At 50.7% G+C, this 17,074-nt stretch overlaps 1 protein-coding gene and 1 non-coding gene across 4 annotated transcripts in view; both read right to left on the bottom strand.

The window, feature by feature from the left end:
- Window positions 1-17,074, bottom strand: part of FCHSD2 (FCH and double SH3 domains 2) — a 349,063-nt gene that overhangs the window by 248,705 nt on the left and 83,284 nt on the right. For all 3 annotated transcript variants that reach the window (XM_060263895.1, XM_060263898.1, XM_060263896.1), the window contains exon 3: window positions 11,710-11,755. In XM_060263895.1, coding sequence (XP_060119878.1) covers window positions 11,710-11,755 — 46 coding nt within the window. The remainder of the gene's footprint in view (window positions 1-11,709; window positions 11,756-17,074) is intronic.
- On the bottom strand, window positions 10,966-11,037 carry TRNAN-GUU (transfer RNA asparagine (anticodon GUU)). Its single transcript has one exon. It is a non-coding gene; the product is annotated as a tRNA-Asn (tRNA).

Here is a 17,074-nt window from a genome sequence, read left to right as displayed (position 1 = left end):
TGTCTGTTGTGGGGGAGGAAGGGAAAGGAGATTGTGAGCCTCACTGAGACTCTTCGGAGTGGAGGGTGGGATATAAATCCAATATCTTCATCTACCTCACAGGGTGTCTGTTGAGGGGGAGGAAGGGAAAGGAGATTGTGAGGCACTCTGAGACTCTTCGGAGTGGAGGGCGGGATATAAATCCAATATCTTCATCTACCTCACAGGGTCTCTGTTGTGGGGGGGGAAGATAAAGGAGATTGTGAGCCGCTCTGAGACTCTTCGGAGTGGAGGGCGGGATATAAATCCAATATCTTCTTCTTCTTCTTCTAATTTTAAATAGGTACACACGTGGCCTGGCCCAACAAGGTCTCATTTATGCCAGATCCCGCCCTCATAGCAACACTTCAAGCAGCCCTACATGATTTGTCTTAGAGCAGCCCTGCATGAAAAACATGTTATTTCAAGCTTACCAAGGATCCATGAATCACCTCTTTTTTGCTCTCTGACTAGTACTCTAAATCGTGTGTGTGTGTGTGTGTGTGTGTGTTGGGGGGCCAGGGGGGAGAGATGAAGCACCTGGGGTGCCAAAATGCACAGCGGGTGGACAGCATCTGGCTTGGTGAGTCAACAATACTGCAATCCTGAGACAAACCCGAACGGATCTTGCAATCATACACAGATTGTGTGTAGCCCCTCCTTCCCATCACCCTACACGAAACCTGAAGCTAAAGTCATTTTTTAAAAAATTAAGTTATAGCCTGTGTTTCTCAACCAATTAATGGGGAGAGGGATCTGAATTCCAGATACTTGGAGAGGGAGGGTGGCTCAGTGGTAGAGCATCTGCTTGGTTCAATCCCCGGGCATCTCCAACTAAAAAGGGACCAGGCAAGTAGGCGTGAAGAACCTCAGCTTGAGACCCTGGAGAGCCTCTGCCAGTCTGAGTAGACAAGACTGATTTTGATGGACTGAGGGTCTGATTCAGTAGAAGGCAGCTTCATATGTTAAATCAGTATTACAGAGGAGGGGACTGTGGCTCAGTGGTAGAGCATCTGCTTGGGAAGCAGAAAGTCCCAGGTTCAATCCCCGGCATCTCCACCTAAAAAGGATCCAGGCAAATAGGTATGAATGATCTCAGCGGGAGACCCTGGACAGCCATGAATGGGGCTGTGGCTCAGTGGTAGAGCATCTGCTTGGTAAGCAGAAGGTCCCAGCTTCAATCCACGGCATCTCCAACTAAAAAGGGTCCAGGCAAATAGGTGCGAAAAAGCTCAGCTTGAAACCCCAGAGAGCCGCTGCCAGTCTGAGCACGCAATACTGACTTTGATAGACCGAGGGTCTGATTCAGTAGAAGGCAGCTTCATATGTTTAATCAGTATTACAGGGGAGGGGGTTGTGGCTCAGTGGTAGAGCATCTGCTTGGTAAGCAGAAGGTCCCAAGTTCAATCCATGGCATCTCCAACTAAAAAGAGTCCAGGCAAATAGGCGTGAAAAACCTCAGCTTGAGACCCTGGAGAGCTGCTGCCAGTCTGAGAAGACAATACTGACTTTGATGGACCAAATGTTTGCTTCAGTATAAGGCAGCTTCATATGTTCCTTTGCATATTAGGCTCCAGCCCCCTGATGTAGCCAATCCTCCAAGAGCTTACAAAAACACAGCCTTGTAAGCTCTCGGAGGATTGGCTACATCAGGGGTGTGTGGCCTAATATGCAAAGGAGCTCCTGCTAGGATTCCACCCCTGCAGCTCTGTGGACTTTGTTTGAATCTCTCGACTCTCTGATTTTATTTTATTTTATTTTATTTATTCACTTTCCATTTATATCCCGCCCATTCCAAACGGACTCAGGGCGGCTAACGATCATATCAAACCAACACCTCAGTTTCAAATATATAATAGGAAAGTCAGGTATAAATTAAAACTATTTAAAACGAAGTATTGGTGCTATTCAGAGTATGCAATTTATCTGTTGGTGGTCCTTCTGGTGGAGTTGCCCAGTAGCATAACAGCGGCAGCCTTCTCCCCTAGTTGTTATTTTGTTGTTGTTCAGTTGCACAGTCGAGTCCGACTCTTTGCGACCCCATGGACAAAGTCACGCCAGGCCCGCCTGTCTTCCACCATCCTCCAAAGTCTGCTCAAATTCGTGTTTGTTACATCAGTAACGCTGTTCAGCCATCTCATCTTTTGCCGTCCCCTTCTTTTGCCTTCTGTCATTCCTAGCATCAGGGTCTTCTCCAGGGAGTGCTCCCTTCTCATTTCGTGGCCAAAATATTTGAGCTTCAGTTGTTATAGGCCTGTTTAAAAAGTTCAGATTTACAACCTCTGCAGAATTGGGAAAGATCCCGCAGAGCTCTTATGGCTTCAGGGAGCGCATTCCACACCATTGGTGCTGCCACTGAGAAGACCCTGGCCCGTGTAAAGCCCAGTCTGGTCCGGGGATGGACAAAAGATTTTTAGTTCCTGAACGCAGTGCTCTCTTATGTGACACAGAGTGTTGGACTGGATGGGCCACTGGCCTAATCCAACAGGGCTTCTCTTATCTTCTTATGTGACACAGAGTGTTGGACTGGATGGGCCATTGGCCTGATCCAACAGGGCTTCTCTTATCTTCTTATGTGACACAGAGTGTTGGACTGGATGGGCCACTGGCCTGATCCAACAGGGCTTCTCTTATGTTCTTATGTGACGCAGAGTGTTGGACTGGATGGGCCACTGGCCTGATCCAACAGGGCTTCTCTTATGTTTTTATGTGACACAGAGTGTTGGACTGGAGGGGCCATTGGCCTGATCCAACAGGGCTTCTCTTATCTTCTTATGTGACACAGAGTGTTGGACTGGATGGGCCATTGGCCTGATCCAACAGGGCTTCTCTTATCTTCTTATGTGACACAGAGTGTTGGACTGGATGGGCCACTGGCCTGATCCAACAGGGCTTCTCTTATGTTCTTATGTGACGCAGAGTGTTGGACTGGATGGGCCATTGGCCTGATCCAACAGGGCTTCTCTTATCTTCTTATGTGACGCAGAGTGTTGGACTGGATGGGCCAATGGCCTGATCCAACAGGGCTTCTCTTATCTTCTTATGTGACACAGAGTGTTGGACTGGATGGGCCATCGGCCTCATCCAACATGGCTTCTCTTATGTTCTTATGTGACACAGAATGTTGGACTGGATGGGCCATTGGCCTGATCCAACAGGGCTTCTCTTAGGTTCTTATGTCTTGCGGCTCTCAAACATCTGATGTTTAATTCTATGTGGGTCTTACGTTAAGCAAGTTTGACCACCCCTGTTAAAGCACCTCTTCCCTAATAGCAAAGAAGCAGCTGACAATAAATTAGGCTCCTTTCTAACAGTTGCTCAAAGGTCTAATTTTTAGGCCAAGCATTCTACCCCAGTGTGTATTCCACAAAACTTGGTGATGGTTAGGAATATCTCGGGAGGGGGGTGGATGCTACTGAACAAACGCCAGCATCCAGCAGAAAGGTTATTAACATTCTGCACATGCTCTGTGTCCCTTTCCAAGGCAAGTAGGAAAAGAAGTGCCAAGTAAGCAAAAATGCTCAAGCCTGCCCCATCCCGTGTAAGCAAACTGGGTTCTATTTAACATAAAACACACAACTCTCAGATACAGCAGCTTGAAAACACAATCCAAAGCTGGGAGGAATGCAAGTTCCTTCTAAGCAAACCAAACACATTACCTTCAGCTTTAATTAACTGAGCAAAAGGTGCTGTGTGCACATTACGCCGACCGAACGATGCAGAAGGCGGGGGTAAAGCTAATAGGGAACGTTTTTCTTGCACAAATATTTTTCTAGCCTGGACTGCTGTCACTGGCCAAATCCCAGGAATTACCTGCCTTAGTCAAACAAGCGGATCTGCACGGGTACCGCACAAACGACACTGCGCGCACTATTTTCATGGTGCTCACAAAGCAAGCTCCGTGAGAAAGCCCTACCAAAGACAAAGCCTACACCGCAGGCAGGGTATAGAATTTTTCAACAGTGAATTGCTTTGGGTAAGCTGCACAAGCGGCAAAGACAGACCCGCAACCATCACTAGGTGGCCGATCGGATGCCCCTACTCCATTTGGTCCTATATGGCGGTGGTCCCCAGTTTGGTGTGGAGAGCCAGTTTGGTGTAGTGGTTAAGTGCGCAGACTCTTATCTGGGAGAACCGGGTTTGATTCCCCACTCCTCCACTTGCACCTGCTGGAATGGCCTTGGGTCAGCCAGAGCTCTCTTCTCTGGGAGAACCGGGTTTGATTCCCCACTCCTCTACTTGCAGCTGCTGGAATGGCCTTGGGTCAGCCAGAGCTCTCTTATCTGGGAGAACCGGGTTTGATTCCCCACTCCTCCACTTGCAGCTGCTGGAATGGCCTTGGGTCAGCCAGAGCTCTCTTATCTGGGAGAACCGGGTTTGATTCCCCACTCCTCCACCTGCACCTGCTGGAATGGCCCTGGGTCAGCCAGAACTCTCTTATCTGGGAGAACCGGGTTTGATTCCCCACTCCTCCACTTGCACCTGCTGGAATGGTCTTGAGTCAGCCATAGCTCCTGCAGCAGTTGTCCTTGAAAGGGGAGCTTCTGTCAGAGCTCTCTCAGCCCCACCCACCTCACAGGGTGTCTGTTGTGGGGGAGGAAGGGAAAGGAGATTGTGAGCCGCTCTGAGTCTCTGATTCAGAGAGAAGGGTGGGGTATAAATCTGCAATTCTTCAAGAGAGAGAGCGAGCCAGTTTGGTGTAATGGTTAAGTGTGCGGACTGTTATCTGAGAGAACCAGGTTTGATTCTCCACTCGTCCACTTGCACCTGCCGGAATGGCCTTGGGTCAGCCATAGCTCTGGCAGGTTGTCCTTGAAAGGGCAGCTTCTGGGAGAGCCCTCTCAGCCCCACCCACCTCAAAGGGTGTCTGTTGTGGGGGAGGAAGGTAAAGGAGATTGTGAGCCGCTCTGAGTCTCTGATTCAGAGAGAAGGGTGGGGTATAAATCTGCAATTCTTCAAGAGAGCGAGCGAGCCAGTTTGGTGTAATGGTTAAGTTTGCGGACTGTTATCTGAGAGAACCAGGTTTGATTCCCCACTCCTCCACTTGCACCTGCCGGAATGGCCTTGGGTCAGCCATAGCTCTGGCAGGTTGTCCTTGAAAGGGCAGCTGCTGGGAGAGCCCTCTCAGCCCCACCCGCCTCACAGGGTGCCTGTGGGGGGGAGGAAGGTAAAGGAGATCGTGAGCCGCTCTGAGATTCGGAGCGGAGGGCAGGATATAAATCCAATGTCGTCGTCTTATTATTATTACTCCATTGCAATACATAATGAGATAATTATACAACTCACGGCCCGGTTGCTAACAGGCCACGGACCAGGGCTGAAGAGCCCTGCTATAGGGATCCCGCTCAGGTGAGAGCAGATATCTGTCAGGTTAGTCCGGTCTTTTTATTAACTTGGCAGCCGCCCCTTGGCTTGCTTTCAGCGCTGACTTGGCCACCCTCACGCTTCCGTCCTCCCCCCCCCCCGCCACTTTTTCTTTCCTTGGGAGGGGAAGGCTGGAGCTTGCTGATAAAGAGCCCCTCTATCTTGCCTCGAACTGAACAAGCCTGCTACTGTATATTCCGGACCTTATACCCTGAATAATCATTTATGGCAGATTTTAACTTAAACATTCCCTTGTTTTCTTTAGCTGTCAACACTTTCTCGGTTTCCGCGGGGCTCAAAGCACAGCTTTGGGCGCTGCGGCGGGGAAGTAGATTTTTAAAAGTTTTAACGCGCCCCTTAAAAATACCCCTGAGCCTAAGGAAAACAACCCCTTCAAATCACTGGGGCTTATATGTCCACCTAAAACATCTGGAGCAGTACCTTACGCAGGAGCTTGCTCGTGGAATGAGGGACTCGTTAATATTGGTCAATTAAAGCATCCAATTTTACTTTTCAATCAGGGATGGACAAACTTACACCCCTTTTTTTCTTCTGGTATGTCGTCACCAAGCGCTGAAGAATAGATGCTTTTGAACTGTGGTGCTGGAGAAGACTCCTGAGAGCCGCCTTGGATGGCAAGGAGATCCAATCAGTCAGCCCTAAGGGAAATCAACCCAGACTGTTCCCTGGAAGGTCAGATACTGATGCTGAAGCTGAAATATTTTGGCCACCCAATGAGAAGGGAGCGCTCGCTGGAGAAGACTCTTGAGAGTCCCTTGGACTGCAAGAAGATCAAACTAGTCAGTCCTAAGGGAAATCAACCCAGATTGTTCCCTGGAAGGTCAGATGCTGAAGCTAAAGCTCAGATACTTTGGCTACCAAATGAGAAGGGAGCCCTCACTGGAGAAGACTCTTCAGAGCCCCTTGGACTGTAAGAAGATCCAATCAGTCAGTCCTAAGGGAAATCAACCCAGACTGTTCCCTCGAAGGTCAGAGGCTGAAGCTGAAGCTCAAAGACTTTGGCCACCCAATGAGAAGGGAGCGCTCGCTGGAGAAGACTCTTGAGAGTCCCTTGGACTGCAAGAAGATCAAACCAGTCAGTCCTCAGGGAAATCAACCCAGACTGCTCACTGGAAGGTCAGATGCTGAAGCTCAAATCCTTTGGCCACCCAATGAGAAGGGAGCCCTCACTGGAGAAGACTCTTGAGAGTCCTTTGGACTGCAAGAAGATCAAACCAGTCAGTCCTAAGAGAGATCAGCCCTGATTGTTCCCTGGAAGGTCAGATACTGATGCTGAAACTCAAACCCTTTGGCCATCCAATGAGAAGGGAGCGCTCCCTGGAGAAGCCCCTGATGCTGGGAAAGACTGAAGGCAAAAGAAGAAGGGGACGGCAAAGGAGGAGATGGTTAGACAGTGTTATCGATGCAAGGAACATGAATTTGAGTGAACGTATGACGGTGGAAGATAGAAGGGCATGCTGCGATGTGGTCCATGGGGTCGCGAAGAGTCGGACTTGACTGTGCGACTGAAGAGCAACATCAAGCACCCTGCAGTACTTGGTTTTGCCCATCTTCACTGCTGGCATTCCAGGTTTGTTTGACCTAAGCCATCACGTCTGGTTGTATTCTATGCTATTTACACATCATGACAGGGGAGTGAGAGGCATGCTCTGAATAAGAACGTAAGAACATAAGAGAAGCCATGTTGGATCAGGACAATGGCCCATCCAGTCCAACACTCTGTGTCACATAAGAACATAAGAGAAGCCATGATGGATCAGGCCAATGGCCAATCCAGTCCAACACTCTGTGTCACATAAGAACATAAGAGAAGCCATGTTGGATCAGGCCAGTGGCCCATCCAGTCCAACACTCTGTGTCACATTACAGAAGAGAAGTCATGTTGGACCAGGCCAATGGCCCATCCAGTCCAACACTCTGTGTCACATAAGAACATAAGAGAAGCCATGTTAGATCAGGCCAGTGGCCCATCCAGTCCAACACTCTGTGTCACATAAGAACATAAGAGAAGCCATGTTGGATCAGGCCAGTGGCCCATCCAGTCCAACACTTGGTGTCACATAAGAACATAAGAGAAGCCATGTTGGATCAGGCCAATGGCCCATCCAGTCCAACACTCTGTGTCACATAAGAACATAAGAGAAGCCATGTTGGATCAAGACAATGGCCCACCCAGTCCAACACTCTGTCACACAGTGGCCAAAAAAACCAGGTGCCATCAGGAGGTCCACCAGTGGGGCTAGAAGCCCTCCCACTGTGCCTCCACCCCAAGCACCAAGAATACAGAGCATCCCTGCCCCAGACAGAGAGCTCCATCTCCGTCTGGGGCAGCGATTTTGCCTATCAACAAATTCAGTTCTGCATGGTCTATGTATTTATAGGCCCGCACACATTTGGCCATCAAGTTTTTGGGCATGTTTAACCTGGAGAGGAGGCGGATGAGAGGTGATACGATCACCATCTTCAAGTACTCGAAGGGCTGTCATATAGGGGATGGTGCAGAATTGTTTTCTGTGGCCCCAGAAGATAGGACCAGAACCAACAGCTGAACCAAAATCAGAAGAGTTTCCAGCTCAACATTAGGAAGACCTTCCTGACAATCAGAGCGGTTCCTCTGTGGAACAGGCTCCCTTGGGAGGTGGTGGGCTCTCCTTCCTTGGAGGTTTTTAAACAGAGGCTTAGATGGCCATCTGACAGCAGTGAAGAGCCTGTGAATTTAGGGGGAGGTGTCTGTGAGTTTAGAGCGGTTCCTCAGTGGAACAGGCTTCCTCGGGAGGTGATGGGCTCTCTTTCCTTGGAGGTTTTTCAAAAGAGGCTTAGATGGCCATCTGACAGCAGTGAAGATCCTGTGAATTTAGGGGGAGGTGTCTGTGAGTTTAGAGCGGTTCCTCAGTGGAACAGGCTTCCACCTCAGGAGGTAGTAGACTCTCCTTCCTTGGAGGTTTTTCAACAGAGCAATGCGGATCCTGTGAATTTAGGGGGAGGTAATTTTGAGTTTCCTGCATTGTGCGGGGGGTTGGACTAGATGACCCTGGGGGTCCCTTCCAACTCTATGCTTCTATGACCTGTTTCTAGTAAGGAGCAGTGGGCACAGCACCAAAGAAGTTCCATGCTGCAGTGTATTTCATTGGCACCATTTTGGCTTTCAGAAGGGCAAGGAAAGGGTTACTGTTCCTGCCTTATAAGGCGAGGCAACAGAGAAGGCTGTGCCCAAAGCCTGGTGGATGGCTCAGACTGCAGCGATCAGTGTTTGATCTGTTCTCTGCTCTTGGTGACCTTCAACGTGCCACTCAAGTTTTCTTGGCAAGCCACGTTTCTCCTCCTTGAAGCTGCCAAAACAACTCTTCCTCTCGCACTGAGAGAGTATGTGATGGCAAAAACCGGGTAACACTAAAGGAAAAAGAACTCAGAGATCTGAAAGAAGAAAGAAAGAAGAAGACTGCAGATATACCGCGCCCTTCTCTCTGAATCAGAGTCTCACAGCAGCTTGCAATCTCCTGTATCTTCTCCCCCCATGACAGACACCCTGTGAGGTGGGTGGGGCTGAGAGGGCTCCCACAGCAGCTGCCCTTTCAAGGACAACCTCTGCCAGAGCTATGGCTGACCCAAGGCCATTCCAGCGGCTGCAAGTAGAGAAGTGGGGAATCAAACCCGGTTCTCCCAGATAAGAGAGCTATGGCTGACCCAAGGCCATTCCAGCAGCTGCAAGTGGAGAAGTGGGGAATCAAACCCGGTTCTCCCAGATAAGAGAGCTCTGACTGACCCAAGGCCATTCCAGCAGGTGCAAGTGGAGGAGTGGGGAATCAAACCTGGTTCTCCCAGATAAGAGTCCGCACACTTAACCACTACACCAAACCGGCTCTCCTGTGTGGACTGAAGGTCAGCTGTGGCTGGCCCCACCTCCTGCGACAGCCATTTTGCGGCTGCAACCACAACGTTGTGTCAGAATTACAAATATAACCACCATCGTTATGTTTCTGCATGTGTACAACATTTCTAGAAGCAAAGCTGGTTCAAACACATTGGCCAAGGACTCTTCAGCACCCCATGTAGATTTTTAATTTGCAAAGTATCACGACGTCAGTTTCAAGCGCAGGAAAGAGAGTGCCTTTCTCAAGCCCCTCCCCCTCGTCAGCTACTTCCTGGGATGGGTGAGATTTATCCCTACAGGTTTCAGATGCCCAAATTCACCTCTCTATCCGCACAGCACTATAGCAAGTCAAGCAACAAAGTGTTTAACGACAGACCAGAGCAGCACCCAAACGGTCTGAAGACTGGATTGTCTTGTGGGTGGAAACCCCCCCGAATTTGTTTCCTAGCTCTTAAACCAAGAGACCTTATGGACACAGAGAATCTGACGAAGGCAGCTTTGACTCTACAAAGTTCATACCCAGAAAATCTCACTGGTCTCCAAGGTGCTACTGGATTCGAATCTAGCTGTTCTATTGCAAACCGAACATAAGGTAAAGGTAGTCCCCTGTGGAAGCACCGAGTTGTTGACGACCCATGGAGTGACGTCACATCATGACGCTTTCTCGGCAGAGTTTTTATAGGGTGGTTTGCCATTGCCTTCCCCAGTCTTCTACGCTTCCCCCCCCAGCAAGCTGGGTACTCATTTGACCGACCTCGGAAGGATGGAAGGCTGAGTCAACCTGGAGCCGGCTACCCGAACCCAGCTTCCGCTGGGATCAAACTCAGGTTGTGTGCCACAGGGCTCTCTAAGGTAAAGGCAGCCCCCTGTGCAAGCACCAGGTTGTTACCAACTCATAGGGTGATGTCACATTATGATGTTTTCATGGCAGACTTTTTACGGGGTAGTTTGCCACTGCCTTCCCCAGTCATCTACGCTTTCCACCCAGCAAGCTGGGGACTCATTTGACCGACCTCGGAAGGGTGGAAGGCTGAGTCAACCTGGAGCCGGCTCCCTGAACCCAGCTTCTGCCGGGATCGAACTCAGGTCGTGAGCAGAGCCTGGATTGCAGCTTAGCACTCCGTGCCACGGGGCTCTCTCAAACCGTACATAGCTATCTTCTAAAACTATGTAGAATACTTATTAGGGTTTGGAGAATCTTTTGGGCTCAAGTGCCGTGTTCTACTGGAGAAAGTTTTCCTTCCAGACGTTTCGTTCTCAGCTGCGGAGAACATCCTCAGTGGCGTTGCAGCCGGAGCAGGCGCTCAGACCTTCTTGGCTGCTGTGCATTGAGTGAGGCCAGGGCTGCTGGAGAGCTGCTATTTCTAGGCTGGAGGGGGTGTGGTGAGAGGGCAATTGGTTTGCGAATGTACCCATTGTATGTATGTAGAATACTGTAGCCATGAATGGGAGAGATTTTGGAAAGCGTGTCTGCTTTCTATTGAATTCTGGTTCACCCACCACAAGATCTTACCGATCTTGTCTTATCAGCTTAGACAATTAAATTATCATCATCATGAACATATGAAACTGCCTTATACTGAATCAGACCCTTGGTCCATCAAGTCAGTATTGTCTACTCAGACTGGCAGCGGCTCTCCAGGGTCTCAAGCAGAGGTTTTTCACGCCTTCTTGCCTGGACCCTTTTTAGTTGGAGATGCCGGGGACTGAACCTGGGACCTTCTGCTTAACATGCAGATGCTCTACCACTGAGCCACAACCCCTCCCTGTGTCTCTCCAGGGTCTCAAGCTGAGGTTTTTCACGCCTACTTGCCTGGACCCTTTTTAGTTGGAGATGCCGGGGATTGAACCTGGGACCTTCTGCTTGCCAAGCAGATTCCCTGCCACTGAGCCACCGTCCCTCATCATCATCTGTTTATTTATATTCCACCCATCCCCCACAGGGGCTCAGAGCGGAGCACAACAAGAAGAATAAAACCAACATAACAATAAAACAGCATAACAGTAAAAACCGATTATGATGTTCAGTCCAACAGAACAGTTCGACAGGACCAAGATGGTGTAACGATACGATGCAGCAAACAGTTCAGTAGGATAGTATGGTAGGTGAGGCCAACCGATCTAGTGAACAGATGCCCACCGCCTCACCCAAAAACCTGGCGGAAAAGCTCCATTTTACAGGCCCTACGAAAGGCTAACAAGCCAGATAGGGCTCAGATTTCCATAGGGAGTTGATGCCACCAGGTTGGGGCCAGGATCGAGAAAGATCTGGCCCTGGTGGAGGCAAGACGGGCATCTCTCGGGCCGGGGACAGTCTGAAGATTTTGGGAGGCCAAACGAAGCAACTTCCAGGGCATATATGGGGAGAAACGGTCCCGCAGGTATGTTGGTCCCAGGCCGCGTAAGGCTTCAAATGGATTGAGTCCGCAACTCACCTGTGCGTATTCTCTCTCAATGGCAGCTTTCTTCTGGCTGAATGTCCTACAAGAAATGAGGGACAGGTCATTAAAACCACACCCAGATTACCCCTTCACACGTTCAACTGATGCACCATTTAAGGGGGAGGGGGGAAGATAGATATTCTGTGTGCACTCAGCTCAAAATGCTTTCCTTCGGTTGCTGAAAAGGAAGAAATGGAAGGAAGACGAGACCCGCCTGACAATTCGGCATCCGTTGCTTAGCAACCACTACATGTGCGGCTCCGAGGTGCAGAGACCCCTTTTTCCCTCAAGAATCGATTTCAAAGCACAATTTTCAGAGACGCCCGGCGACAAAATTGCTCGCTGCAGTCCATCATGATTTGCTCCGCTGCACCGGATTCAGAATCGGGTTTAACCCTCTTAGAGAGTTCACGGAATCGTTCCGAACGCAACTGCGGCGATGGCCACCCCTCCCACACATCTGGCCGGTTCCCCTAAACGCGAGAGTCCAACCTCTTTCGCCAGACCCGCCCTTAATTACGCAACCACGAATTTGTTGATTTCCGTTTACTTAAAATATTTCGACGCCACCTTCCTGCCTGATCGGGCTCCCCCCGGGTCAGGGGACGTGGAAACATTAAAACGTTTAAACAACTGATTCTGAATTTGAAACTGGGCAAGGGCGACACCCAGGTTTATCTGCTGACGGGTGGCCGACTGGACGCAACCCCGGTAGAAAAGGCAGAAGGTTTGGACTGGAGGCTGTGGTGAGGTGATGAAAGCAGAGCTGGCTGAGACGGCTTTTTTTGTAGCAGGAACTCCTTTGCATATTAGGCCACACACCCCTGATGTAGCCAGTCCTCATGGAGCTTGCAGGAGGCCCTGTACGAAGAGCCCTGTAAGCTTTTGGAGGATTGGCTACATCAGGGGTGTGTGGCCTAATATGCAAAGGAGCCCCTGCTAGAATTCCAAGCTCTTGGAGGATTGGCTACATCAGGGATGTGTGGCCTAATATGCAAAGGAGCCCCTGCTAGAATTCCAAGCTCTTGGAGGATTGGCTACATCAGGGAGGTGTGGCCTAATATGCAAAGGAGCCCCTGCTAGAATTCCAAGCTCTTGGAGGATTGGCTACATCAGGGATGTGTGGCCTAATATGCAAAGGAGCCCCTGCTAGAATTCCAAGCTCTTGGAGGATTGGCTACACCAGGGGGCGTGGCCTAATATGCAAAGGAGCCCCTGCTAGAATTCCAAGCTCTTGGAGGATTGGCTACATCAGGGAGGTGTGGCCTAATATGCAAAGGAGCCCCTGCTAGAATTCCAAGCTCTTGGAGGATTGGCTACATCAGGGGTGTGTGGCCTAATATGCAAAGGAGCCCCTGCTAGAATTCCAAGCTCTTGGAGGATTGGCTACATCAGGGAGGTGTGGCCTAATATGCAAAGGAGCCCCTGCTAGAATTCCAAGCTCTTGGAGGATTGGCTACATCAGGGATGTGTGGCCTAATATGCAAAGGAGCCCCTGCTAGAATTCCAAGCTCTTGGAGGATTGGCTACACCAGGGGGCGTGGCCTAATATGCAAAGGAGCCCCTGCTAGAATTCCAAGCTCTTGGAGGATTGGCTACATCAGGGAGGTGTGGCCTAATATGCAAAGGAGCCCCTGCTAGAATTCCAAGCTCTTGGAGGATTGGCTACATCAGGGATGTGTGGCCTAATATGCAAAGGAGCCCCTGCTAGAATTCCAAGCTCTTGGAGGATTGGCTACACCAGGGGGCGTGGCCTAATATGCAAAGGAGCCCCTGCTAGAATTCCAAGCTCTTGGAGGATTGGCTACATCAGGGAGGTGTGGCCTAATATGCAAAGGAGCCCCTGCTAGAATTCCAAGCTCTTGGAGGATTGGCTACATCAGGGGTGTGTGGCCTAATATGCAAAGGATCCCCTGCTAGAATTCCAAGCTCTTGGAGGATTGGCTACATCAGGGGTGTGTGGCCTAATATGCAAAGGAGCCCCTGCTAGAATTCCAAGCTTTTGGAGGATTGGCTACATCAGGGGTGCGTGGCCTAATATGCAAAGGAGTTCCTACTACGAAAAAAAAAAGCACTGCTTCTAAGACTGACGTTCTGCGGCTGCGGGAAACTCTAGTGTGGGGTGCCAGCTACCAATTCTTGACCGGGTCTTGAAACCAGCACCTACCGTTAAGAGCCTGTGTTATCCGGGACGCCTCTCTGACAACGGAGGCTCAGGTCACAAATGTTGCCAGACTGGCATTTTTTTCACTTGCACCACGTCAGGCAACTAGCCCCGTACCTCTCCCGTCCTGCCCTAACCACTGTAATCCACACAACAGTCACCTCAAGGCTGGATTACTGCAATTTGCTCTGCATGGGCCTACCCTTGAGGCTGACCCGGAAACTATAACTGGTACAGAACGCAATGGTGCAGGGCACTGCACACAGCACATATCCATTCTCTGCTGTGTGAGCTGCACTGGCATCCAGCGGACTGCTGGATCAGGTTCAAAGTTCTGGTATTGACCTTTAGGGCCCTGAACAGGAACCACCTCTCCTGTTATGCCCCCAAAAGAATTCTGCAGATCAAAAACTACCGGTGGTCCCCGGCCGGAGAGATTGACCAAAGTGAGGGCCTCCACCCTCCCAAATCTCCAGGAACTTCCCAACTCGGAGTTGGCAACCCTGCGTGAGCTGGGTTCCTTGTATGAAGAGGAGGAGGAGGAAGAGAAGAGAAGAAGAAGAAGAAGACGGCAGATTATACCCTGCCCTTCTCTCTGAATCAGAGACTCAGACTGGTTTGCAATCTCCTTTATCTCCTTCCACCACAACAGACACCCTGTGAGGTGGGTGGGGCTGAGAGGGCTCTCACAGCAACAGCCCTTTCAAGGACAACCTCTGCCAGAGCTATGGCTGACCCAAGGCCATTCCAGCAGGTGCAAGTGGAGGAGTGGGGAATCAAACCCGGCTCTCCCAGATAAGAGAGCTATGGCTGGCCCAAGGCCATTCCAACAGGGGCAAGTGGAGGAGTGGGGAATCAAACCCTGTTCTCCCAGATAAGAGAGCTCTGGCTGACCCAAGGCCATTCCAGCAGCTGCAAGTGGAGGAGTGGGGAATCAAACCCGGTTCTCCCAGATGAGAGAGCTATGGCTGACCCAAGGCCATTCCAGCAGGTGCAAGTGGAGGAGTGGGGAATCAGACCCGGTTCTCCCAGATGAGAGAGCTCTGGCTGACCCAAGGCCATTCCAACAGGTGCAAGTGGAGGAGTGGGGAATCAAACCCGGTTCTCCCAGATAAGAGAGCTAATGGCTGACCCAAGGCCATTCCAGCAGCTGCAAGTGCAGGAGTGGGGAATCAAACCTGGTTCTCCCAGATAAGAGAGCTCTGGCTGACCCAAGGCCATTCCAACAGCTGCAAGTGCAGGAGTGGGGAATCAAACCCGGTTCTCCCAGATAAGAGAGCTCTGGCTGACCCAAGGCCATTCCAGCAGCTGCAAGTGGAGGAGTGGGGAATCAAACCTGGTTCTCGCACATAAGAGAGCTATGTCTGACCCAAGGCCATTCCAGCAGCTGCAAGTGGAGGAGTGGGGAATCAAATCTGGTTCTCCCAGATAAGAGAGCTATGGCTGACCCAAGGCCATTCCAGCAGCTGCAAGTGGAGGAGGGGGGAATCAAACCCGGTTCTCCCAGATAAGAGAGCTAACGCTGACACGAGGCCATTCCAGCAGCTGCAAGTGGAAGAGGGGGGAATCAAACCCGGTTCTCTCAGATAAGAGAGCTCTGGCTGACCCAAGGCCATTCCAACAGCTGCAAGTGCAGGAGTGGGGAATCAAACCCGGTTCTCCCAGATAAGAGAGCTCTGGCTGACCCAAGGCCATTCCAGCAGCTGCAAGTGGAGGAGTGGGGAATCAAACCTGGTTCTCGCACATAAGAGAGCTATGTCTGACCCAAGGCCATTCCAGCAGCTGCAAGTGGAGGAGTGGGGAATCAAATCTGGTTCTCCCAGATAAGAGAGCTATGGCTGACCCAAGGCCATTCCAGCAGCTGCAAGTGGAGGAGGGGGGAATCAAACCCGGTTCTCCCAGATAAGAGAGCTAACGCTGACACGAGGCCATTCCAGCAGCTGCAAGTGGAAGAGGGGGGAATCAAACCCGGTTCTCCCAGATAAGAGAGCTCTGGCTGACCCAAGGCCATTCCAGCAGCTGTAAGTGGGGGAGTGGGGAATCAAACCCGGTTCTCCCAGATAAGAGAGCTATGGCTGACCCAAGGCCATTCCAGCAGCTGTAAGTGGAGGAGTGGGGGAATCAAGCCCGGTTCTCCCAGATAAGAGAGCTCTGGCTGACCCAAGGCCATTCCAGCAGGTGCAAGTGGAGGAGTGGGGAATCAAACCCGGTTCTCCCAGATAAGAGAGCTCTGGCTGACCCAAGGCCATTCCAGCAGCTGCAAGTGGAGGAGTGGAGAATCAAACCCGGTTCTCCCAGATAAGAGAGCTCTGGCTGACCCAAGGCCATTCCAGCAGCTGCAAGTGGAGGAGTGGGGAATGAAACCCGATTCTCCCAGATAAGAGAGCTCTGGCTGACCCAAGGCCATTCCAGCAGCTGCAAGTGGAGGAGTGAGGAATCAAATCCGGTTCTCTCACTTAACCACTACTCCAAACACCACTCTCCTTGCCCTGCAAGATATTCTCAGGGCTCCATTACAGAGGGGCTAGCACAGTAGCTGTGAACACTGTTTCCAGAACATTTTGCCCACAGTACAGTTTTAGAAGCCTAGACCTACCGGACAAACACCTCCAGCCCCTTCCCCTTCTGGCTTGTCTCGAGCCCAGAACAGCTGTTTCGCTTTACGGGAGCCCCGTATCCTGCACCTAATTCAAACATGATGCTGCCTTCTAATACAGGGGGTCCTCGACCTTTTTGAGCCTCCAGGCACATGTAGAATTCTGACGCAGTGCGGTGGAAGCAACAAAATGGCTGCCACAACATGGCTGCTGCAGGAGGTGGAGTCAGCCCCAGAATAATGGCCACAGCTTAAGTTCAGTCACACAGGTGCAGATTCTTTGTGCTGTGTTGGCAGCTGCTGCCAAAGCAATGTTTTAAAATCAAATTGCCAATGGCCAATCAGAAGCCTCACTGGGCAAAAGGCCCATCTGTCCCTGCCCACTTCCTAAAAACGCAGAAAAGGTACCAGCAAGATGTTCTAATGCCAGCAGGATATAAACAAACCCACCCAATGTTCCCTCTCAGCTGCAGAGCCTTGTGAGCAAAAGTTCTACTTTGTGAGCTACCGGCATTAAAGTGTTGAGCTACTGCATAAATTACTGTGCTTTGGAGTCCTCCTTCCTGAGCGAAGACAAAAAATCTGTGAACTGGAGGCTA

Source organism: Heteronotia binoei, unplaced genomic scaffold (assembly GCF_032191835.1).
Source record: "Heteronotia binoei isolate CCM8104 ecotype False Entrance Well unplaced genomic scaffold, APGP_CSIRO_Hbin_v1 ptg001309l, whole genome shotgun sequence".
Classification (NCBI taxonomy): Eukaryota; Metazoa; Chordata; class Lepidosauria; order Squamata; family Gekkonidae; genus Heteronotia; species Heteronotia binoei.
Note: the sequence above shows the minus strand (reverse complement) of the source record. Positions and strands in the feature narration are given on the sequence as shown.